The sequence below is a fragment of the Rutilus rutilus genome, assembly GCF_951802725.1.
Source record: "Rutilus rutilus genome assembly, chromosome: 7".
In the NCBI taxonomy this organism is placed as follows: domain Eukaryota; kingdom Metazoa; phylum Chordata; class Actinopteri; order Cypriniformes; family Leuciscidae; genus Rutilus; species Rutilus rutilus.
In genome coordinates, this window is record NC_140221.1 from 9909936 (window position 1) to 9931779 (window position 21844).

Consider the following 21844-nt stretch of genomic DNA (forward strand, 5'->3'; position numbering starts at 1 on the left):
AAAAATTGAAAAACTGTTTATTTAATTTGTATAACAATTCACAATATTACTGTTTTTACTGTATTTTTGGTAAATAAATGCAGCCTTGACGAGCAACCTCAAACTTTTGGTTTTTATACCATGAAATATATCAATGAATGAGTAACATATTCATATACCATGGCATTTTCATAATAAAATGGTACATGGTACAATAATACTATAATGGTAAAACAATGTCCTAAAACATGCTGATACCATAATGCTTTTTTGTTTCACACCCCAAGGGGTGGTATAATGCCCTTTTCACAAGATGTAAAGTAAGTCTCTGATGTCCCCAGAGTGTGTATGTGAAGTTTTAGCTCAAAATACCCCACATATATTTTTATATAGCATGTTAAAGTTGTCACTTTTTGAGGGTGAGCAAAAACGCACTGTTTTTGTGTCTGTCCCTTTAAATGCAAATGAGCTGCTGCTTCCGTCACAGAGGGCGGAGCTTTAACAGCTCGTGTCGTTTTACCTCACACGGACATGCACTGAAAATTTCTAAACTTTTAGCCTTTTATGTTCAAACCGGAGTCAGAAAGATGGAGAGACTCAAGAAGAAGTGACAACATGTAGAAAGCAACAGGACATTTCTGAATGGTTAGTTGCAGAATTTATGCAGCTGATGTCAGTTAACTATCTTCTAGACACTGATTAGCATATTCTGTCATGAGATATTTTGCAGAATATCCAAGCTGTTCTTTTCCATACAATGTAAATGAATGGTGACTTCGGCTGTTCCTGATCCCCATCCACTGTCATTTAATAGCACGAATATTCTGCTAAACATTTCATTTTCTGTTCCACAAAAGAAAGAATTGGAATGAAATGAGAGTGAATAAATGATGACGGAATTTAAACTTTTCAGAATTTAAAAAGTCATTTATAACCATCTCAGCAACCTCTGTTACAAATTTACGTGATGTTTTTCTCAGGCTGGTTGAAGACATTCGATGACTACTATCGAGACCAGACGCAACACATTCTCAACAACATGGTGGTGAAACTACACGAAGACATTCGGCGAAAAATGATCTGGTCTGAGATCTCATATTTTGCAAAATGGTGGGACAGCATCGACGAGCAGAAACGAGACGCTGTCAGGAGGTGAGGCTGTTGTCTGTTCTTAATATCCTTCCATCCTCATGTGTTGGTGTAATTTATGGATTCATTAATTGCAGTGTTCACACACAGGTCTGGTGTAAGCAAGATGTTGAGGAGTTTTGGACTCCATTGTGCTTTTGGTCCCATTTTAATTAAGCTCAAAGTTTGTACTTTATTGCCTAGATCTCAGGTGACGGTTTATGCGCAAAAATGAAACAACAACAAAATTAATTCCAGACATTGATACAAACATATTATGTTTTAATGATGATACCAAACATAGATTCTAGTATATATTTATTTTTTAGAACCATTTTCTTCAATGTAAACTTTTCAAAAGGTATACAGTACCTGTCAAAATGTATCTGCATTTATTTAATCAGAAATTAAATATTCAGTAATATTGTGATATTACTTAAATAATTCAGGAATATTGTGAAATATTATTACAATTTAAAATAATAATTTTCTATTTTAATAAATTTAAAAATTTAATTTATTCCTATGATTGAAAGCTGAATTTTCAGCATCACTATTCTAGTCTTTAGTGTCACATGATCCTTCAGAAATCATTCTAATATGATGATTTGCTGCTCAAGAAATATATATATATATATATTTTTTTTTTATGTTGAAAACAGGTGTTTTTGGTGTTAACATTTTTGGGGAAACCATGATACCATTAAAAGTTTTGTGGTAAGATAAAAAAAGAGGGAAATGAATACATTTATTCATAGAGGATGCATTAAAGGGACTATGTGTAGGAATTTCTCCCATCTAGTGGTGAAACTGTATTTTGCATTCAAACGAATAATGCTCTCCAGCGCCTCGCTTTTTCAAATGCGCGTTGCATCTACGGTAGCCGTTATGTACCAAAAAGCTATGACAGGATGTCTTATAATAGCACTTCGGGTTTTTCTTCGGGTGAACAGGTTTGCTATTTAAAACAAACTGAAACTTGAATCAACGAAAAAAAGAATGTTACAGTATAAATTACTGACTGTGAAAAACATTAACTATGGTAATTAGTAGTAATGCCTTCTTTACTCGTTATATTTTTTGAAGTACGTGCATTGTTAGATATCATCATCAGCGCCTTCTCTAACGTTACTTTACTCAATAGCTGCTATTCATCAAAGAGCCTGTTTAACTTTTAACTATAAATGTTCTACTGTCTATATAATAAAGTACACAACCAAGCAATGAAAAAAAAGCTTGTAATTAAGACCGTAACATTGACTTACCTGTCGAGAAGAAAGCAGGCAACTTCAGGGTCTCTTTTGAAAGCTTTCTCCTGCATTAGCTATCCCGACATTAACCCTTGTTTTTGTAATCTCCGGTCACGTTTCCTTTTACGGTCTATTTTGGACTTTTTCGACGACGAGGACTCATCCTGTGACTCAGCATATGTATGAATGAACGGTGTATAAATAACCGTGCAGTGCAGCCTTTTAAACTTGCCGTGGCAATGACAAGCGCCTCTCACTGCTCTGCTCCTCCCATGGCTCCTCCGCTTCTGCTGGCTTCAGTCACGTGACGCTGGTTCTGAACGAAAACGCGTTGTGGAAACGCGTTGGCCTAGTACTTTTTGTCCCTCTCTGCTATTATAGTTTTTCAAGATGGCGGAACTACATGGAAGCCTCCGTGGACCTACCCGTCCCGTATATAAAGATAATAAATTCTTCGTTTACGAGGTGTTGAGGCAAAAACAAGTAACTAACAAAATAGCATCAGGCTTAAGAGACATCAGGATTCAAATTGTCCTTAAAAGATATTTATTCTTGCAAGAATGTTCCCAGTCCATCCACAGTCCAGCTGCAGGTGGAGTGAGACTCAGAGCAGAGGTTGGCCAGCATTTTTATAGTGTTATCTCTTGTCACCCTTCACAGCACAAGGAACAAAAGGGACCCCCCTTGACCCCTCTTGACCCCTCCCCAGCACGGGAATCTCCTTACCTCTGAAATCTCACACACACACACCCTGCAGCTGTATCAATATCATAAAAGAAACTCAAAATACATCCAAAGAACGCATGGCATTCATTTGCTAAATTATTGAAAATAAAATACAAAGAAAAGATAATTTTTTTCCACAACAATTCCTCCTCTTTATCATTCTCTGATAAACAACATAGAAAAAATTCACTCTTGTTTTCTAATCAAACCCATTATACTATTAAATCTTTAAGAATAGAATTAATTCAAGTCTTAATTCAAGAACAGTTATACCCTTCATGTATATCAATACTAAGCCCTAATTTGATTCAATCAAATAAAATCGCAAAACTTTTCTTCAACCATTAATTGGTCAACATTTTCTCCAGATATGTTGATCATCTCGTTGCCTCATGGACGTTCCATCTTCACCAATATGACACTTTGTGTGCTGTTGAAATGGTCTTTTTCCAACGTTGGCAGGAGAGGTATGTTCTAGCGCATATCCTTGATCTTCCACTTTATTCTTCGTTGTGGCGTATGGGGTTGCTGATGAGATGCTTGGACCCAGATCCTTCCAAGATTTTCAAATCCTTACAAGATTTTCCCTTAGATCACGATCGCACCCCCACTGGAATGAGTCATTTACTGTCTACTGTCACCTGCGAATGGAGGCCTTAAGTGATTTTGTTAGTGAGCGCGTGTCTTGTCGTCCCTTTGGTGTGACCTGTGAAATTTTCAACCTGAAACATATCACCGGATAATTTCTTGCTCATTGAATAGCACTCAGGGTCCTTGTTCCCCTGAAAAAAACATTCAACCCATGTTGTTCATGTTAACAAAACAATACAGAATCAGTTCTGTTTGGTTCAATCCATCCTGACATCCTGCAAAATGAAAATTTTAAGTTAGGCATTACACAGGGTTAGGCACTGTTTCTTCACTTTGCTCATGCCATGCGCAAAAGTCTGCATCTTCTGTAAAGAAAAACAAATGTTGAGGTTATTGTCACATAGTTTTCTTTTGTCTGCTGTGCTGCCACATCTGCTCCGGCGTTTCCTGTCAAAACAATTCTTGTTATTAGCACACTTAAAATACAAACAATGCACACAATTAAACCCAATGTCCTCCCAACATTTATCTTCCCACCTGTGCGATGGCTTTCAGCAAATGTGAACCCCTTAGTAAACCAGATCTAGCTGGTTAATACAAATAAAGTTCTTCAAATAAACCCCTCCTGGACTTTTACTGTCCTCATATACCGATGAGGTCAAAGCTAGATAACCTCTCAGCCTGCTGTGAAGACAATGGGTTTAGCCCTCCCCCCCTGGATTTACTGTTTTTCCCACCTGTGAGGCCGAAATGTCTTTGTTTGTGGCCTGAATACAAATTATCCATACTAAAAGTTCAAGGACTCATCTGACCACTTGTTTTACTGTGCGTTCTCTTGTTCCCGCCATGAGCATATTCATCCTCCTCTTGATGCCCAACACCCATCTCGTGCATAAATCTAACATAATAAAATTCTCTTACTTTTATCAGACGCTTTTATCCAAAGCGACTTACATTTCAAGGTACACATTTACATTCTTATCAATTCTTGCTTTCCCTCGGAAATTGAACCCATGACTTTGGCGTTACAAGCGCTAACGCTCTACTGTTTGAGCTATAGAAAACTGCAATATTTGTTCATATTTATTTGGTAACATTTGTTTGGATAAAGTTTGCTAACCCAAACGTTGTCCTTCAGCCAAATTTCCCATCTTTCTCTGCCTCTGAAATAAAAATATTACTTAAAACAATTTGATAAGAAGATGAAATTGTGGCTTTAAGGCAATGGCCCCTAAACCCTATTGTTTGGTCTCTTAATCAGCTGTCATCTACGAACATTCTCCAGGTCATCAATTGGTCAGGTCAGGTCGTGTACACTTTGTCAACGTCACTACACTTCGTCAACGTCAGTCGAATAACAATCTTCCCCTTTTTACAATACATAACTGTTAAGGGCTCTCTGGATAATCTGATATTTACTTAGCCTACTGTACGTGTTTGTTGCTGTCAAATTTATAACTTTTTCTCAACACATGACTGACGGCTATCTACGACTTCACAATTCTAATTTATCAATACTTAAACCTGTCCAGAAAGTAATTCAAATCTACTGCACATCATGAATGACCAAAATAATAATTAACAGACAGAGCTCGATGATCAATCAACTTAAAGCTCATCCTGTTCTGTGTTGCCTTCTCATCAGATTGACTCACAATCCTCAGCTTACTTTTCAAATTTGTCATTCGCCTTAACCCATCTATAATGCTAAAACACTCTTTCCAGAGGTTAATGACAAATGTATACACACTATTCAGACAGAATAGTTGTCCTAAACTAACACATACTGTACAAACATGAATTCACACTCACACTCTTCCCTGACTATGAACCGCTCATATTTCTTATTAATATCTTTTTATCTAAAAGGATTCAAATTTTAAATGACATTTTAACCTTACATTTTCCTGTATCTTTTATCTAATGTTTTTATGGCCTCTTAACCAGTTTCAAAGCATGTCTGTTCATTATCCATCTGATTTTAGAAAAGTCAGCTGGATTGTTTTGGTTCATTATCTTATTTTGCTCCAGCTTTCTTTGGCTGACTGATAACAGAAGAACAGACAGAGTACCATCCTCTTCCTCCACTCAAGCAGTCTCTTTCTCTCTCACTATAAGCAAATAATCTTTTCAACAGCCTCCTAGGACTGTAACTAAAATAATCATAGTCATATTCAATCGTTCTATGATCTTTTCTAAGGTTATCTTTAGTTTAAATACTCAATTTACCTAACCTTTGTTTTCCAGAAAATTCTCTTGAGTCATCTTTAGCCACCACCATGTCTTATAGTGGTCCTTTGTCATGTCTAAATGATCTACAGGAGTCAGAACTGACACATTAGTTCAGCATCAACACAAATCTCTGTGTTTTCCTTGCTCATCAGGCAACTAACATTACAATTTTTTTTTTTTTTTTTTTTTTTTTTTTTTTTTTAAACTGTCTCCACAACAGATAACCACTAGTTCAATGGTCTCTGCTGGCTCCTGAATGCCCATTCAGATCAGCTCTTAACCTATAATTGTCTTTTCTTCAGGGTGTTGTCCCCTGGCATAGTTGCAGACACTTGTCAGAAAAACAAGCCATTCAATCAACGCGGTTTCTGGTGAGTGGTATATAGAGGAACTCACATTTTCTGGGTCAGACGGCCGTAACTTCTTACAGCTCATCTCGCCTCTCAATGGTTTGCTGATGCTGCTGGCCTCACAGTCACCGCTCAACTCTAATACCTTTCTCACATAAAAACACCTCCATCAGGAAATGCCCAGTGTTTTTGCGTGACCCTTCTGTCTTAGGTTGTCCTTTTGGCCTAAAAGATCGTACCCGTCGTTGAAGTAATCACTCGTACACACTGGTAACCGCTTTTTCCCATCACAGAATCTGTGACCGTTTTCTTCAACATAATCTGTTGTTTTCTGGAGCTTAGGAAAAGGCGCATTCAAGAGTCATCAGAGCCATTCTGACCTAATAGTGTTCACAGGGAGACAGGTTAATAACAACAGTATTTAATCACTTAAATTCATTAATCATCTTAAAGGTAGCAACCTGCTTAGATTATAGTCAGTGAATTTAGATCACAATCGTACATTCAGTGTACTGTTACTTCTGTAGCCGGAGCCATCAGCCCTGTTTTATGGTGGAGGCTAAAATCAGACAAAGAAGCGGTCCTAAAATAAACTAGTCAAAAATGTCACTTCTATCATTTAAGGTCTGCATTATTATTTTAAAGACTTCTTTAAAATCATTCAGTTTTACTTTTAAAACATTTACAAATTGTCCTCTAAATTTGTCAAATCTGAACTGCCTGTAGCATGATTTGTTTTAGCTCTTCCGCATCTATGAATCTGTTCAACTGAAACACTGTGCTTTACACAGCCTCAGACAACAGTTTTCAGCTGACATTGAATGAGAGAGAGACTCTTGAGGCATCAGGACTGGTACACTGCATTCTCATAAACCTTTAACTTCAGACTTTATCTGCCATCTTTTCTTTAACTGTAGCCCATCTTAAGGCATCTTTTCCATAAATTACATGTATTGTAATTTAGACATTACAAATATCCACTCCGAATGAGTCTCTGTTGCACTGAAACTGTGGCAGTTTCAGTTACAGCACATGCCAGATTTAGATAAGCAAACCTGTTTTGGCCAAATCACATTCTTATCTTTTAAAATCAACATTAACAAGCCTTTGTTTAATCAAATGCCTTTTACACATTTTACATTTAGCAACTGTTAATCCTGTAACACTGCTTCTGTTTATTTTATCTTAAAGAAATAATAATTATTCTAGTTCTTAATAACGTTTCAAATTTCATTTCAATTTTATTTTCAATTACCATAATTTAATACCCGACTTCAATGTTTTCTCTAGGAGTTTATCAATCTGCTTCTATGGTTCATACTAACTTTTGAGGCTGCGCTCTCTGCTTGTCATACATTTTATGATTATCACTATAAATCATTCGTTAGATTTGTCTCTCTATATCATCTAAAACCTTATCAAAGCGTTTCATTCAAAACACAATCATCCTTTTAGTGATCGGTACTTTTAAAATATTTTGCAACTCATTTAGCTCATCTGTAATTTTACGTCAACCGGTACTTTTTATAGTTTTTTTTCCTTTCAAAAGGAATTCCTTACACTTAATATCTTTCTTAACAACTTTCAAAAGTTCCATCTATCAACTTTCTTTTCTCCTTCATTTACTTTTACAGTCATACAGTGGGCATTTACAGTCACTGAATGACCCAGCTGACTGCAATAAAACACTCTCTGTTATTCTGCCTTTTATCTTTCTAACATCTCCACCCTACTTTACGCCCCTGAAGCAGAGCGTTCCTATTCAGGAAATGCAAACAGAGCCACTGATAAGTTCTCTGCATTTTCCCCCACTGTCCCAGCTGCAAATTCAATTACAACAGCCGAATCACAATCTTCATCATATTAACACTGATCTACTTTCTAACTCATATTAACACAGACTTTTCTTTAAATTTGTGTTATTTTGGCACTTTCTTTGTTTGGAGCCAATTAAGTTATTGTTTATCTTTCCAATCACAATCAAACTTTTACAAAACATCATCTGCAAATCTCTTCAGAGCATGAGCAGAACTGCTTATAGCATTTGCTCTCTATTATCTCACATTTTATCAGGACTGTTCAGTTACTCTTCATACAGTATTAAAACTTTAACGTGTCATTAATTTCATTAACACTGGTTTGATAGCTTATTCAAATGATTAGTATGCAGATTCAACTTAATATTATCATTATTCAGTCCCACTTATCTCTACTGTTCCACAGAAACCACAAGATTCCCTAAATCTTGTTCTCGGTCTCTAAATTACACACAGCTATCCTAGATGCTTGCACCTTCAACTCTTGTTACAAAAATATGGCAATCTATTCTTAAATACCCTTGTTTTCATAACATTAATACAATAAAGCATTCACATCGTCATTATTGGCAGAACATTAATTTTCATAAGCGACACGGAAAATCTAAATATTCTAAACGGGTTTCACAAAGTTTCTGTCACACGTGTCTGGGGAAATGATCTCCAACCCATAATTTCCTTTATAAAACAATATATTTCCTTAAATGGCTTAATATCAACAAAATATCCAATCTCTGGACATTTTCTAATTTGATATTATCATCAACAACACTGATTACAAAACAAGTATACATTTAACATTCAGAAGCTGGTTTGAACAAGCAAGCGCTGTTGCTGTACTCCCAGCATAGCTGGACCCTTTAGGTTCAAAAGACAATCGTTTTACTTAATGAAACATTCCTTATCTTTATATCATGTTAATCCCTGTTAATCATATTCAATGCCTTATTTTTATCTAAAACTCACTTTTCATACCATTTCAACTTAATTTGACTTAATAGTTCCATGAACTCTATCGTTCCCTACATGTCAGTTCCTTCTGCATCGACTCTGTTCTCTTTTATCTGCTTCATTCCCATCCAACAATTCACTGTCCGTTCACAGTTTTACACTCATGAACAAACTTCAACAACCCTTTCTGACTAGTAACGGATAAGTTAGCATTTCAGAAAACCCTGTAGGCTACCTTTGTACAATCTCATATGCTCATCATTCACAACACTGCTCAAATCATCAGTCATAACTTTGCTCAAAGTTTCATCAGCCACACATAAAGATTTCCAACCGGTTTTTTTTTTTTTTTTTTTTTTTTTCCATTGCAGGTAGCAGAAAGTAAATCAGCGTATGCATTCGTGTGTGCGTCCTTTACACACATGTTTAACACACACATAACAACCATTCTGTTTTCCCTCGTTCTTTTCTATTGATTCTTTTACGACATTGAGTCTTATCTTACTCAAGGTTCCCACCTCGGGGAAATACATTTACATTTACCACCATCATTATTTCTCCTTTGACAGAAAATTGGTGTATAAAAAATGATCTACTTTACTGTTAGATGACCCCATTTTGGCTGAGTTCCTCTTTTCTGGATTTCACAATTCGACACGTGTCTTACAGAATCTGTCAAACGTCTTCGACAGACCCGATCTTTTACTCCGAGATCGGACGGACCTCTGCTTGTTTACGTTCCACTCAAAGTTTTCTCACGTGCGCTTATTCGCTCGCTCAATTCTTTTTACTTGATTAATTCAACCTGGTCTTGTAATTACGTTCCACTCAAAGTTCCCCCACGTGCGCTTATTCGCTTGACTCAATTCAATGTGGTAAAACTTCGAGTAGAGCACAATCACCCAGAAACTTCTTTTTTACTTGATTAATTCAACCTGGTCTTGTAATTACGTTCCACTCAAAGTTCCCCCACGTGCGCTTATTCGCTTGACTCAATTCAATGTGGTAAAACTTCGAGTAGAGCACAATCACCCAGAAACTTCTTAATCCTGTAACTTTCTCTAAGGTTTACATAAATTTCGAGTAGAACGTAATCATCTCAGCAGCTGTGATTTCTCTGAATCACCAGTGGATCCCCTGTCCACTAACGAGCTAAGTGAGGCAGAAACTGGTCTGCTTTGTCAGATCGATTTCTCCCCATAAAATTTGTGATTAACTCACCTTTCGCTCGTACCAAAAAGCAAAACTCAGCCAATATGGTTCACGTTCACTCACAATTATCAAAATAATTTAACTGTCTCTTACCCGAGATGCTTTTACTGCCTCCGAGTTCTTTCTGAATCCAGTGGGTTCCTCCTGGCCCTGATAGCAGTTTTGGCTCTTCTCTCTCAATTCGGCGAGGTAAGACTAAAGCCTTTTGTGCTTTAGGGTGATCAGTCCGTCAATACGCTTTCTCAGGGCCAGAAGAAACCTCATGGTTCGCACTTCTGACACCAACTTGTTGAGGCAAAAACAAGTAACTAACAAAATAGCATCAGGCTTAAGAGACATCAGGATTCAAATTGTCCTTAAAAGATATTTATTCTTGCAAGAATGTTCCCAGTCCATCCACAGTCCAGCTGCAGGTGGAGTGAGACTCAGAGCAGAGGTTGGCCAGCATTTTTATAGTGTTATCTCTTGTCACCCTTCACAGCACAAGGAACAAAAGGGACCCCCCTTGACCCCTCTTGACCCCTCCCCAGCACGGGAATCTCCTTACCTCTGAAATCTCACACACACACACCCTGCAGCTGTATCAATATCATAAAAGAAACTCAAAATACATCCAAAGAACGCATGGCATTCATTTGCTAAATTATTGAAAATAAAATACAAAGAAAAGATAATTTTTTTCCACAACAGAGGATTAGTCTGATCATTGGCATAGGTATTTGTACACCATTGAGGGTAGGGCTGTCAACTTTAGTCGTTTAGTCGACTAATTGGTCGATGCCGTCTTGGTCGACTGACATTCTCATTGGTCGACCAGTCGCATCATTTTTTTTTTTTTTTTTCACCAATAAAGAAATTTTCATTGATTTACTCCTTGATATTTATTCCTTTATCAGCAGTTATATATTACTGTATTCTAAATATAATTAGCCTGTTTTATCCCCAACTTTAAATGCTTTAATTTAGGCTATTTTGTAACAGCGCCACAGTTTAGCGCACCACGTAGAACACTCGGGAACCACACCTGTGGCTGGCTGCACTGCTGCTTCGCGCTCAGTAAGGAATATAGGTACAGTAGTAATCTCTATGTGTCTGTCTGTCCGTTTGCATTTTGATTATTTCGAGAACCGTTCATCCAATCGACTTCACAAGGGAGTGCAGTGTCGCATTTGGTGCAATATAGATAGACACGCGAGACGCGACACGTTCAGAATTAATAGTAAACTACAGAACAGCGCGAGCGGGAAGCGGCGCACCTCACGCGAGCAGGGCGGCTATATTCTCCGAGAACGGACACTGCACTAGTGATATAAAACGCACACAGTCTGTTAATTAAGCAATACTTTTAAGGTAGTCTAATATTTTTCTGACTAACAAATTACTGACACAGTAAAGGGTAGATTTAAATAAAGAAAAACGAAATTTAAATAAAGAAAAATGAAATTTAAATAAAGAAAAAAACGAAATTTAAATAAAGAAAAACGAAATTTAAATAGGCCTAAAGAAAAACTAAATTTAAATAAAGAAAAAAACGAAATTTAAATAAAGAAAAACGAAATTAAGTTAGCCTAAATTAAAAACGAGATTAATTTAGATTGATAATAACGGGTAAAAAGTCTAATACATTTTGTTTCTATTAATTATTCTATTTTCCACAATGTCAAAGCAATACAAGCTCAGGCATGCTCTTCGGTTCATACAAACTCCGCTGTTCTGCGCTCTAACCAGAGAACACTCCCGTTGCTGGAACACTCAGGCGTCGGTTCTATTTCTAGCATGCACGCGTTTTCCGCGTGGCTCGAGCCGCGCCTGAGACGCGTGTCTCACGCAGGCAGTGTGCAAACTCCAACCTATTAACATGGGAGCCGAAATAAAAACAGACACCCAACGCAGCTGAGACTCTCACGCCAGCAGCCAGTGTGTCGCCGGCCTTATTCAAGCGCGAATGAGAACCGTTTCGCGGGGGATCCCAGGTGTCAAAAAAAAAAAGAAAAAAAAAAGTTTTTTCGTTGTTGTTTTATAAATGCTCTATGACAATTGTTTAATAAATGTTCAATCAAAATGCAAAACATCGCGTCTTTTTTTTTTTATTTTTTTTTTTAGTCGACTAATCGTTGTGCAGGACAGGACTTTGGTCGACTAAGCATTTCTTTGGTTGACTACAGCCCTAATTGAGGGCATATTTATGAATAAAAATATTGATTTTAGATAATAAAATACCTAAAAAGCTACACATAGTCCCTTTAAATCGATCAAAAGTGGCAGTGAAGACATGTATAATGTTCGAAAAAGATTTCTATTAAATAAATGCAAATAAATGCTGACCTTTGAATTGAATCGAACTTTCTATTACTCAAAGAATTCTGAAAAAAGTATCACCATTTCCACAAAAATGTTAAGCAGCACAACTGTTCTCAACATTGATAATTGTTTCTTGAGCACCAAATCAGCATATTAGAATGATTTCTGATGGATCTGGAGCACTAATGCTGTATATTCAGCTTCGCCATCACAGAATTAAATCATTTTAAAATATATTCAAATGTATATTCAAAATAATTCATTTAAAATAATATTTTGCAATATTACTGTTTTTACTATATTTTTTGATGAAATAAATGCAGCCTTGGTGAGCATAATAGACTTCTTTCAAAGACATTAAAAGGTTGTAATATTTCCAAACTTTGGGCTATAAATGCGTGTCAAATATACAAAACTGGTCGTGTTCATTGTTGAACTAGCCTTGGGAAAAGACACAAATGCCATGTGGAAATGTAATAAACAATTCTGCTATGGGTTTGAATTCCAATTAGAGCATCTTTCAAAACGGCCTGAGGTGAAGACTGAAGTCAAATGAAAAATCCAACACCAATATTTATTCATTATTGATTTGATGCACAGAAAGAGTTTGAAGCAAGCAAGCTCTATTCTTTTTGAACATTTGCCCCCTCAAACACCCCCCACCCCCATTCCCCCTCCCATTTATTTCCAAGAAGGCCTTGGCTGACTCCAAATCAAGATTTTTGGCAGGCATGAGCAGGTTTTATTTCATTTTATATCAGCCGAATCAAGGTCTAGCATAATGATTCAATTTCTTTTACTGCCACATACATGGAGGTGTATCTTCAGAATAAATCAAGTTGTCTGTGCTTGAGAGTCTGCTCCAGAAAATGGGAACTGCAGATAAGTCCATAAATTCCAATCTATGCTGGCATATATAATTTGCAGTATTGGGAATGAGACTTTTCAAAGATTTCATATGCTGCTAATCGAAGAGTATGTCAACATATTTTCAAATTGGTCTAACCTCACCTGAACCTCAATTTTATTCCCTGGCAACATTAAACTTGATACAGGAAGCATTTAGAAACTCATATTCCGTGGTCTAAATTGCAGCTGTAGTCTGAAATGAACCAAATACATCTTAAATGATGGAGAAAGGGTCATAGTAGGGTCAACTTAAAATGATGCTCTTCTTCATCCATTACTTGGTATGCATTGCATTTTTCCAAAAACATGCATTGCATTGTGCACAGTAAGACCAGGGACGTGTATGAATAAGACCAGGAATATGTATAAAGAAAGTGAATAGGGTAGTTTTTGAATTCATGTTGACTTTAATGAAGGATCTAATCACTGCCGCCCAGTGGATTTTTCTCTTGGCCAGTGATTGATTTGAGAATAACAGACCATTTCAAAGTAATTTTGAAAGCTTCTGTCAGTTACGTGCTGAGCTAGTGCTCTTGGTTTTGCTAGCGCCGCTCTTATTACTGGCCTCCAGAGGGCCACGCTATACGATTCACAGCTGAAATATTCAGCATTACAGAGAAAAGCTGCTGACTAGCAAGCAGGCCTGGAGAAGTCTACTTCTAATAAGGGATGCCATTACCCAAGGTGTCTGCTCTCTGTTCAAGAAAATAATTAGTTTGCTGCGGCAAAGCTCAATAAATCTGAAAATATAAAAAAAATGCTGGTTACTGTGTGTAATGCTGCATATGTGAAGAAAGTGCTTTGTAGTGAAAACCCTGAGGAAATGCTGTCGATGATGTTGCAGTGGTGAAACATTTTCAGCTCCTTTGTACTCTTCAAAGCTTTAAATTCATCAAAATGGATATTGTATACGTTCCTGGTGTTATAGCGCATGTTATTCTAAAGTAAAAAAAAAGGTCTTCATAGTCTTTTATCAAATGGTATTAACGTCTTCATCTGATTCTTCCACACTTAAATCAGTGGTTCTTAACTGGTTTTCCTTCAGGACCCAGATTTTACATTGGACATGAAGTGGCAACTCAAAAAATCAAACTGATAGTCTTAATTTTCCTCAATTACATGAAACTGCAAAAGAAGACCTAGAACGTTCACTTTCTGAAGCAGACATCTCAAAGGCCATCAAGTCCTTTCCGTCTGGCAGAGCACCAGGTCCAGATGGCTTTGGATGTGATTTAATAATAATCTTTTTAAAACTAGCCCCTTACTTATTGAGAATGATCAATGACTCATTTAACAATGGCAGACTCCCCAATTCATTATATGAGGCCAATATTTGTGTTCTATTAAAGAAAGGAAAAAAACGACACTGACCCGGCCAATTATAGACCTATATTGCTTCTTAACGTGGATCAGGTGATTACTTGGAAAACATATCTCAACAATAGTACACCCAGACCGAACTGGGTGTATACCAGGTCGTTTTTCCATTCTTCTTCGTCTCCTTCTTAATATTCTTTATAATGATTTTTGGTTAGGAAGCCTCAGGATCAATCATTTCACTAGATGGCCAAAAGGCGTTTGATCAAATAGAGTGGCCATTCATGCTAAAAGCGCTTGAGCACTTTGGGGTTGGGAGTCGTTTTATCAAGGGGGTAAAAATTCTATATTTATGTCCTCGTTCATCTATTCTGACGAACTCTAACAAATCTAACCAATTTGAGTTTTGTCGAGGAGGTAGGCAAGGAGATCTTCTTTCTCCTCTTCTTTTTGATATTGCGTTGGAACCGCTAGGGGTCAGAGGTCACCCACATGGAATAAAGATTGGAAATGAGAAAACTTTGCTTAGTCTATATGCTGATGATCTTTTAATATATCTTTCTGATCCAGCCAAATCAGTTAACCATTTACTTGATTATATTAATGCCTTTGGTAAAATCTCCAGGTATGCTATTAACTGGTCCAAAAGCGAGTTTATGTCACTTGCTAGACACTCAAATCCCAGCCAGGTTGGTCCCTTGCCTTTCAAAATAGTCGAAGACGACTTTACATACCTTGGCATGTGGTTCCAAAGATCCCTAGCAAATATTTAAATAATTTTTTTAGCTAGGATTGACAAATTAAAAGATAACAGAGCGGTGGAGGCTCCTTCTGCTATCTGTGATTGGCAAAATTAATGCAAATAAAATGGTCACTTTACCACAATTTTCAAAATATGCCGATTTATATACCTGTATCTTTTTCAAGCTTGTTGAGTCAATTATCGTACCGTTTATTTGGGCTTACAAGACCCCCCCAAATAGCAAAAACGCACTCACAGAAACCCACCCAGGCCTAGGTCTCCCAGTGTTCAAATTTTACTATTGGGCAGCAAATGCCAGGGCTTTATTTTATTGGCAGAAGGGTATTCCTGGTGAAACTTTCTCTGTGGCTGATCCTCTATGGCTTAGGGTAGAGACATTGTCTCTAACAACATCTTGTCTCCAAGTTTTACATTTTTCCAAAGTGTCTCCCTCATCAAAACTAATTGGGACCAGTAATAATTAAAAATTAATTACGGATATTAAATCAAATGAGGAAACATCTTAAGTCACCTGACATCTCTGTCCTTACACCCTTTGATAACAATCACATATTTAAACCCTCTCAGCTAGACCAAGGGTTTTATTGAATGGAAAAGCAAAGGCCTGATGTCTATTGGGGATCTTTATATAGATGTCACATTTGCATATTTGAATCAATTGTAATCTGCATTTAATCTCCCAGGTTCCAACTTTTTTCGGTATCTATAAAGGGAGACATTGTGTTCAAACGGTTATTGCACAATTTATTGACAAACCAAAGTCTAATAAATTTGAGCAATGTTTTTTTGGTAAATCCTAGCTCTAGACATTTGGTTTTACTCTGTGTAAATGCTTTCCAACTGCCTGTAAACACAAACGATATAAAAGAAGCCTGGGCTAAGCCTGATGCAAGACTGCTCAATAAATGTGAGGCACAAGTTGATTCAGTTTAAAGTGGTATATAGACTGTATTAATCCAAAGCTAAATTGAGTCAAATATACAATTCTATTTATCCAGTCTGCGACAGACGTAAAACAGAGGAGGGTTCTTTGTCACATATGTTTTGGTTTTGTCCCAAACTGTTTAATTTTTGGAGTGCCATATTAGATTTTTTTCCAAAAGGAGTTTAAGCCAGACCATGGTCTTGTAATTCTCAGATTTTCTGAGACATTAAACACTCTTCCAAACTCTCAGAAACGACCTTTATTGTGTTACGGATGAGGTGGTTAAGATCAAGCGCACGACGAAGGAGATTCAATAGGAGACTTTAATTCCGAAATTAGACCAGGAAACATAACCACACATCAACAAAAACTTAAAGAGGGCTTAAATACACGGAGAACGAGACACAGCTGGAGCAAATTAACTCAATGACAGTAACCATAGTAACTAACAAGATACAGCTGAACCGAATTAACTAATGAAGGAGTGGCTAGAAACTGAACAACGAACAGAGGAAGAGCATGCAGGTGAGGGCCAGGGAGGATGATGGGAAACGCAGTGACCGTGACATATTGATGTGCTTGACTTTTATGGAAAAAAAAACAAAACAATACTTTTAAACTGTAAATGTTCAGACTCTCCATGTTTCAAAGCTTGGTTGGGTGAATTGTTTCATGTCATACAACTGGAGAGGATACGTTCCTTGGAGTCCAAATCTCATTTCCAATTCCAAACTATATGGCAGCCCTTAGGGTTGTTATGGTCGTATTGTTTGGTTTTCTTTGTATTCCTAGGTTGGTACACAATGTAAAAATTTTAAATACAATATATTAAAAAAAAAATTCTGAAATGTATTAATAGTACCTTAACTAAAATGAGGGAGTGAATTAGTAAAAGGTGGCCATGATTGGACTAAAACTAGGGAATGAATTAGTACAACAGGGCCATGATTTAACTAAACCGAGGGAGCGAATTAGTACAAAGTGGTCTTGACTAAAACTAGCCCTTATGGTCATTTTGACCCCAAATTAATTTTCTTTAATTTCTTTGTGCAAATGTAGTGTTCATCGGAGTGATCCAAGACCTTTGGACTTTTGTCACACTTGAAAAATTGACTGGATTTGAGGAGTTTATGGTTGTAATAAAAATAGTAACACCTCCTTCCTTCGCGGGTCATTTTGACCCCCATAAGATTGAATGGAAAATTGGGATTTTTTTTATTTTATTTGTCAAAACAATATAAAAAATCTGGCACAATCCAGAAGAAACACACACACTAATGAAGGCATGAGACCATAGAACATCCCCAGTGCAGAACACACCTATACGTACACACACCTAGGACATGCACCAAAAGTGCTAGTGTGAAAACCCCCTCATGGTCGAATCAATTCCTGATGCATCTGATCCTTACAGAAGTACAATGCGTTTGTGAATGCAGTTTCATGTTGGCTAAGAAGATTTTTCTCTCCTGTTTCGTTCACTCTCTTTTCTCTGATACAGGCTTGTAGAGAACGGTCAGCTGGAGGTGGCTACAGGAGGCTGGGTGATGCCTGATGAAGCCAACGCTCACTACTCTGCATTGATAGATCAGTTAATTGAAGGCCACCAGTGGTTGGATAAAAATTTGGGTATGTACATTTTATTGCTTTTTTACTTTGGTTGATACACCCAGAAGTTATGTAAAGTCAGCCAAATAGATTATAACCTGTTATATCAAGAAAGAACTTTCCAGTTTTCCGGTTCGAAGGGACTGTGGGCGGTCCTAGGTTGAATTGGGTATCAATATCTTGTTTCAGACCTATTTAAATTCTGAATCAACTTCAGCTCAAGATGTGGGTTGTGAAACCCAGAATGCTAAACCTCTTAACTGCAATACTATAAGGAATTTTAGCTCCTCTACATATGTATGCTTCCCATATTGCCTCAAAGACCTCTGGGAGATTTTTTCTTTTCAATGTTCATTATTAGTGTATTAAAACATGGAGCATAGCCCTGGCTCTCATTACTACACATCCACTCTACCATCTGCTCTCCTGATATCTCAGCTGTCAGTAGACCGGTTTCTCAAATATAGATTGATTGTAGAGACGGATTCTACAATGAGTCTTTGGATTTCAAACAACACTTGTTTAGCCGATGCTCCCAGTATTACGCTCTGGAGAACTTTGAGCTGCTGAGTTAAGGTTTGCTCATCCTCATGTGCTCATGAATATAAACACAGGTCTCTTCAGGGTACACATGCCTTTCAAGATTACCTGAATCTCCTGGGTTTTACTCTGTTCCATGAGTCCTTTCTGAGAATCGCCACACCTTACATTCAGAGCTGTTGTAAATGCTCTACTGATTCAGTTTTTTTTTTAGACACACTAAAAATGGACCCTAACCAAGTTTTAACTTAAGTGTATGATTGTATTAGCTGTTTCTAAATATAGCTATATATATATATAGCTAGATCTATCTAAAAAAAAATCGCTATGTACACTACCGTTCAAAAGTTTGGGTTCAGTTTGATTTTTTGTGAGTGTGTGTGTTTGAAAGAATTCTATTTTGGTCACTAAAGCTGCATTTATGTAATAAAATACATATATTTTAAAATAATAAAAATAACTGTTTTCTATTTTAATATATTTTAAAATGTAATTTATTCCTGTGATGGAAAGCTGAAAGCTGAGTGTCACATGATCCTTCAGAAATAATTTTAATATACTGATTTGGTGCTCAAAAAACATTTATTATTAGTATCAATGAAATCAGTTGTCCCGCTTAATATTTTTGTGTAAACCGTACTTTTTTGGGGGGGATTTTTTGATGAATAGGAAGTTCAATGGAACAGCAATTGAAATTGAAATTCTGTAACATTATAAATCCTTAAATCCCATTCATCCTTGCTAAATAAAAGTATTAATACTTTCAACAACAACAAAAAAAAAAACCCTGATCCCAAACATTTGAATGGTAGTGTATATTAATATATCTATAATTGTTCGGATGGCTTTCAATCAGAGCAGTAAAATACAATCAAGTAAAACACAGTTTAAATCTAGTTAAATAATCATGGTCTATGTTCTGTTTTTCATTAAATGAGCACAAGGAAGAATATTATTGATTAATTTTCATTTATATGCATCAGTAATGCTTTAGAGTAAGTAGAAAAAAAAAAGATCAGAAATAGGCAATTTATTGAATTATATACATTTGTTCATTTAACCTAAAATTGTAATCCTCCTCTTTTTGTTAGGAGTGAAACCCAAGACTGGCTGGGCTGTGGATCCATTCGGTCACTCTCCTACCCAGGCATACCTGCTCAGACTGGCCGGTCTGTCCAACATGCTGATCCAGAGAGTGCACTACACAGTGAAGAAACACTTCTCCTCCCAGAAGACCCTAGAGTTCTTCTGGAGACAGAACTGGGGTGAGCAACTGATCTTAATGTAGGAAATAGAGAATGAAGTTATACGAAGTGTTTTAAGTCCATTTATGCAGTGCTTTAATATTCGTGATGTTTTTCTGTATTACTGTAAAATAGCAAATAGGATGGGTAACACTTAGTAAGTATACAGTAATAAAGTACTTACAAATCATTTGCAAACTTTTAGTTTATAGTTTATTCATAGTTAATATATTGCAGTCTCTACATTGTTAATATATTAAAAGGCTATATACAAATAGTGAGTTCTTCATTCATTGTCACTATAATTAACCACATTTTTGGACGAACTGTCCCTTTAAGTCTCCGTGTGTGTCAGAGTGGCCTCACACGTTTGATTGGAAATCTCTGTAGGAGCCTGTTCTAATCATATGAGCTGCTCTGTGGTGCCATTCACACTTCCCATTGATTGAATCCATCTTTTATTTAGAGATTAAGTTGATTAAAACCTGGGTAGGAGGGGGTGCTCGTTACATTTAGCCTCACGATTTAGAAATAGAGGTCGAAGTGAGATCAATCCAGTTTTCTGTGAAGCATCTACAGCTGCTGGCCCTGAAGCAGTTGGTAACGGACCCAACACCATCTGTGCCTAGTGGAAGCTAACTCTCGTTCCAGAAACATCTCCATCACTGGAGGTCATTCAGCCCCTCGCCCTGAAAGATAACCACAAATTGAGATGTTGACAGGAGCCGTAATGATCTACCTCGTGCTTGAAGCTATCGTATGATGTTGTGTTGTGTGGGTCTGCGATGAGTTGATATCGCTTGTCCAGTTGATGGTCTCCTGATTGAGTATTTTAATGCGTGAAAACTTTCTGCTCACTACTGAGCCCAGCTTTCAGGTTGGTTGAGTTCATCAAACAGAAAAGCCTGGAGCTCAGAAAGCTCTTATCACACAGGAAGCCAGGTTAAATGAATGATAATAATGGAGCAGTGACCGTGCATCACACCCTGGACTCCTCCTTCTGCATTTCATCATTTATGGCTGGATAATTATTGTTTGATAACATCCTGAGTGTAGATACATGTGGATAGTGTTCAGGTTCACTCGAACACCTCATGTCAAATGTTGTATCATGAAAGAGAAAAATATCTCTAATTCCTCAACCTTATTTCTTTTAAAGCAGAAGTAAATGCACAAAATGATTATTAGTAACACTTCACAATAAGGTTCCATTAGTTAACTACATTACTTATAATGAGCTAACAATGAAAAATACTTGTTAATTTCAACATTATTAAAACCAAAGCTGAGTATGCTAAGATTATGAACAGATCTGAGCAAACGAACAGTCCAGACTGTAAAGTCTGTAAATGACTCAATTATGTTGTCTGTAGTTTCGTAAAAAAATGTGTAAATTATACATACCGGTTATGAAAACAAAGGATTTAAGGGTTAAAACTTCAAAGACTTTTTGTAACCTGTTATTTTTGGTGCTATTATAATGTAAATTAGTTTGCTCTGTTATTCTGATGAAGGAGATAAAAGAAACAAACGTGTATTACAAAAGCTTACCTAATGACGTTTCATTTGTTTAATAATTGAACACAGTACATTTGTTTATTTCCACACTGCTGAAGTACCAACCTAACTTCTTTCAATGTTATGAATTCAACTAAATATGCTATATATTAAATATTCAAATAAAAAAAAACATGAAGTATCCTAAATTTCTTGAAAAAGTCTAAGCATTTTAAAACATTTCTTTTAGTTTGCATTATGAGAGTGCTTATTAGCGAGACAACATCAGGTGTAAATAATTCATGTTAAGTGTAAGCCCTACAACCTTCAACTAATCTCTCTCTATGTAGGGAAAAGTTTCTTGTGTGAACTTGCAGAGAACTGACTTCATACATTCACTAAAAATCATCTTGGTAAAATCATTGTAAAAGAAATAAAAGATTTAGCAGCATTTGTTAGGTTTGAGATTTTGTTATCTCATGCAATGACATTCACACTCAAAGT

General features: G+C 36.6%; 1 protein-coding gene across 2 annotated transcripts in view; it reads left to right on the forward strand.

Moving 5' to 3' along the window:
- Positions 1-21844, forward strand: part of man2a1 (mannosidase, alpha, class 2A, member 1) — a 73981-nt gene that overhangs the window by 15393 nt on the left and 36744 nt on the right. For both annotated transcript variants that reach the window (XM_084415190.1, XM_084415191.1), the window contains exons 4-6: positions 960-1131; positions 17953-18080; positions 19691-19864. In XM_084415190.1, coding sequence (XP_084271316.1) covers positions 960-1131; positions 17953-18080; positions 19691-19864 — 474 coding nt within the window. The remainder of the gene's footprint in view (positions 1-959; positions 1132-17952; positions 18081-19690; positions 19865-21844) is intronic.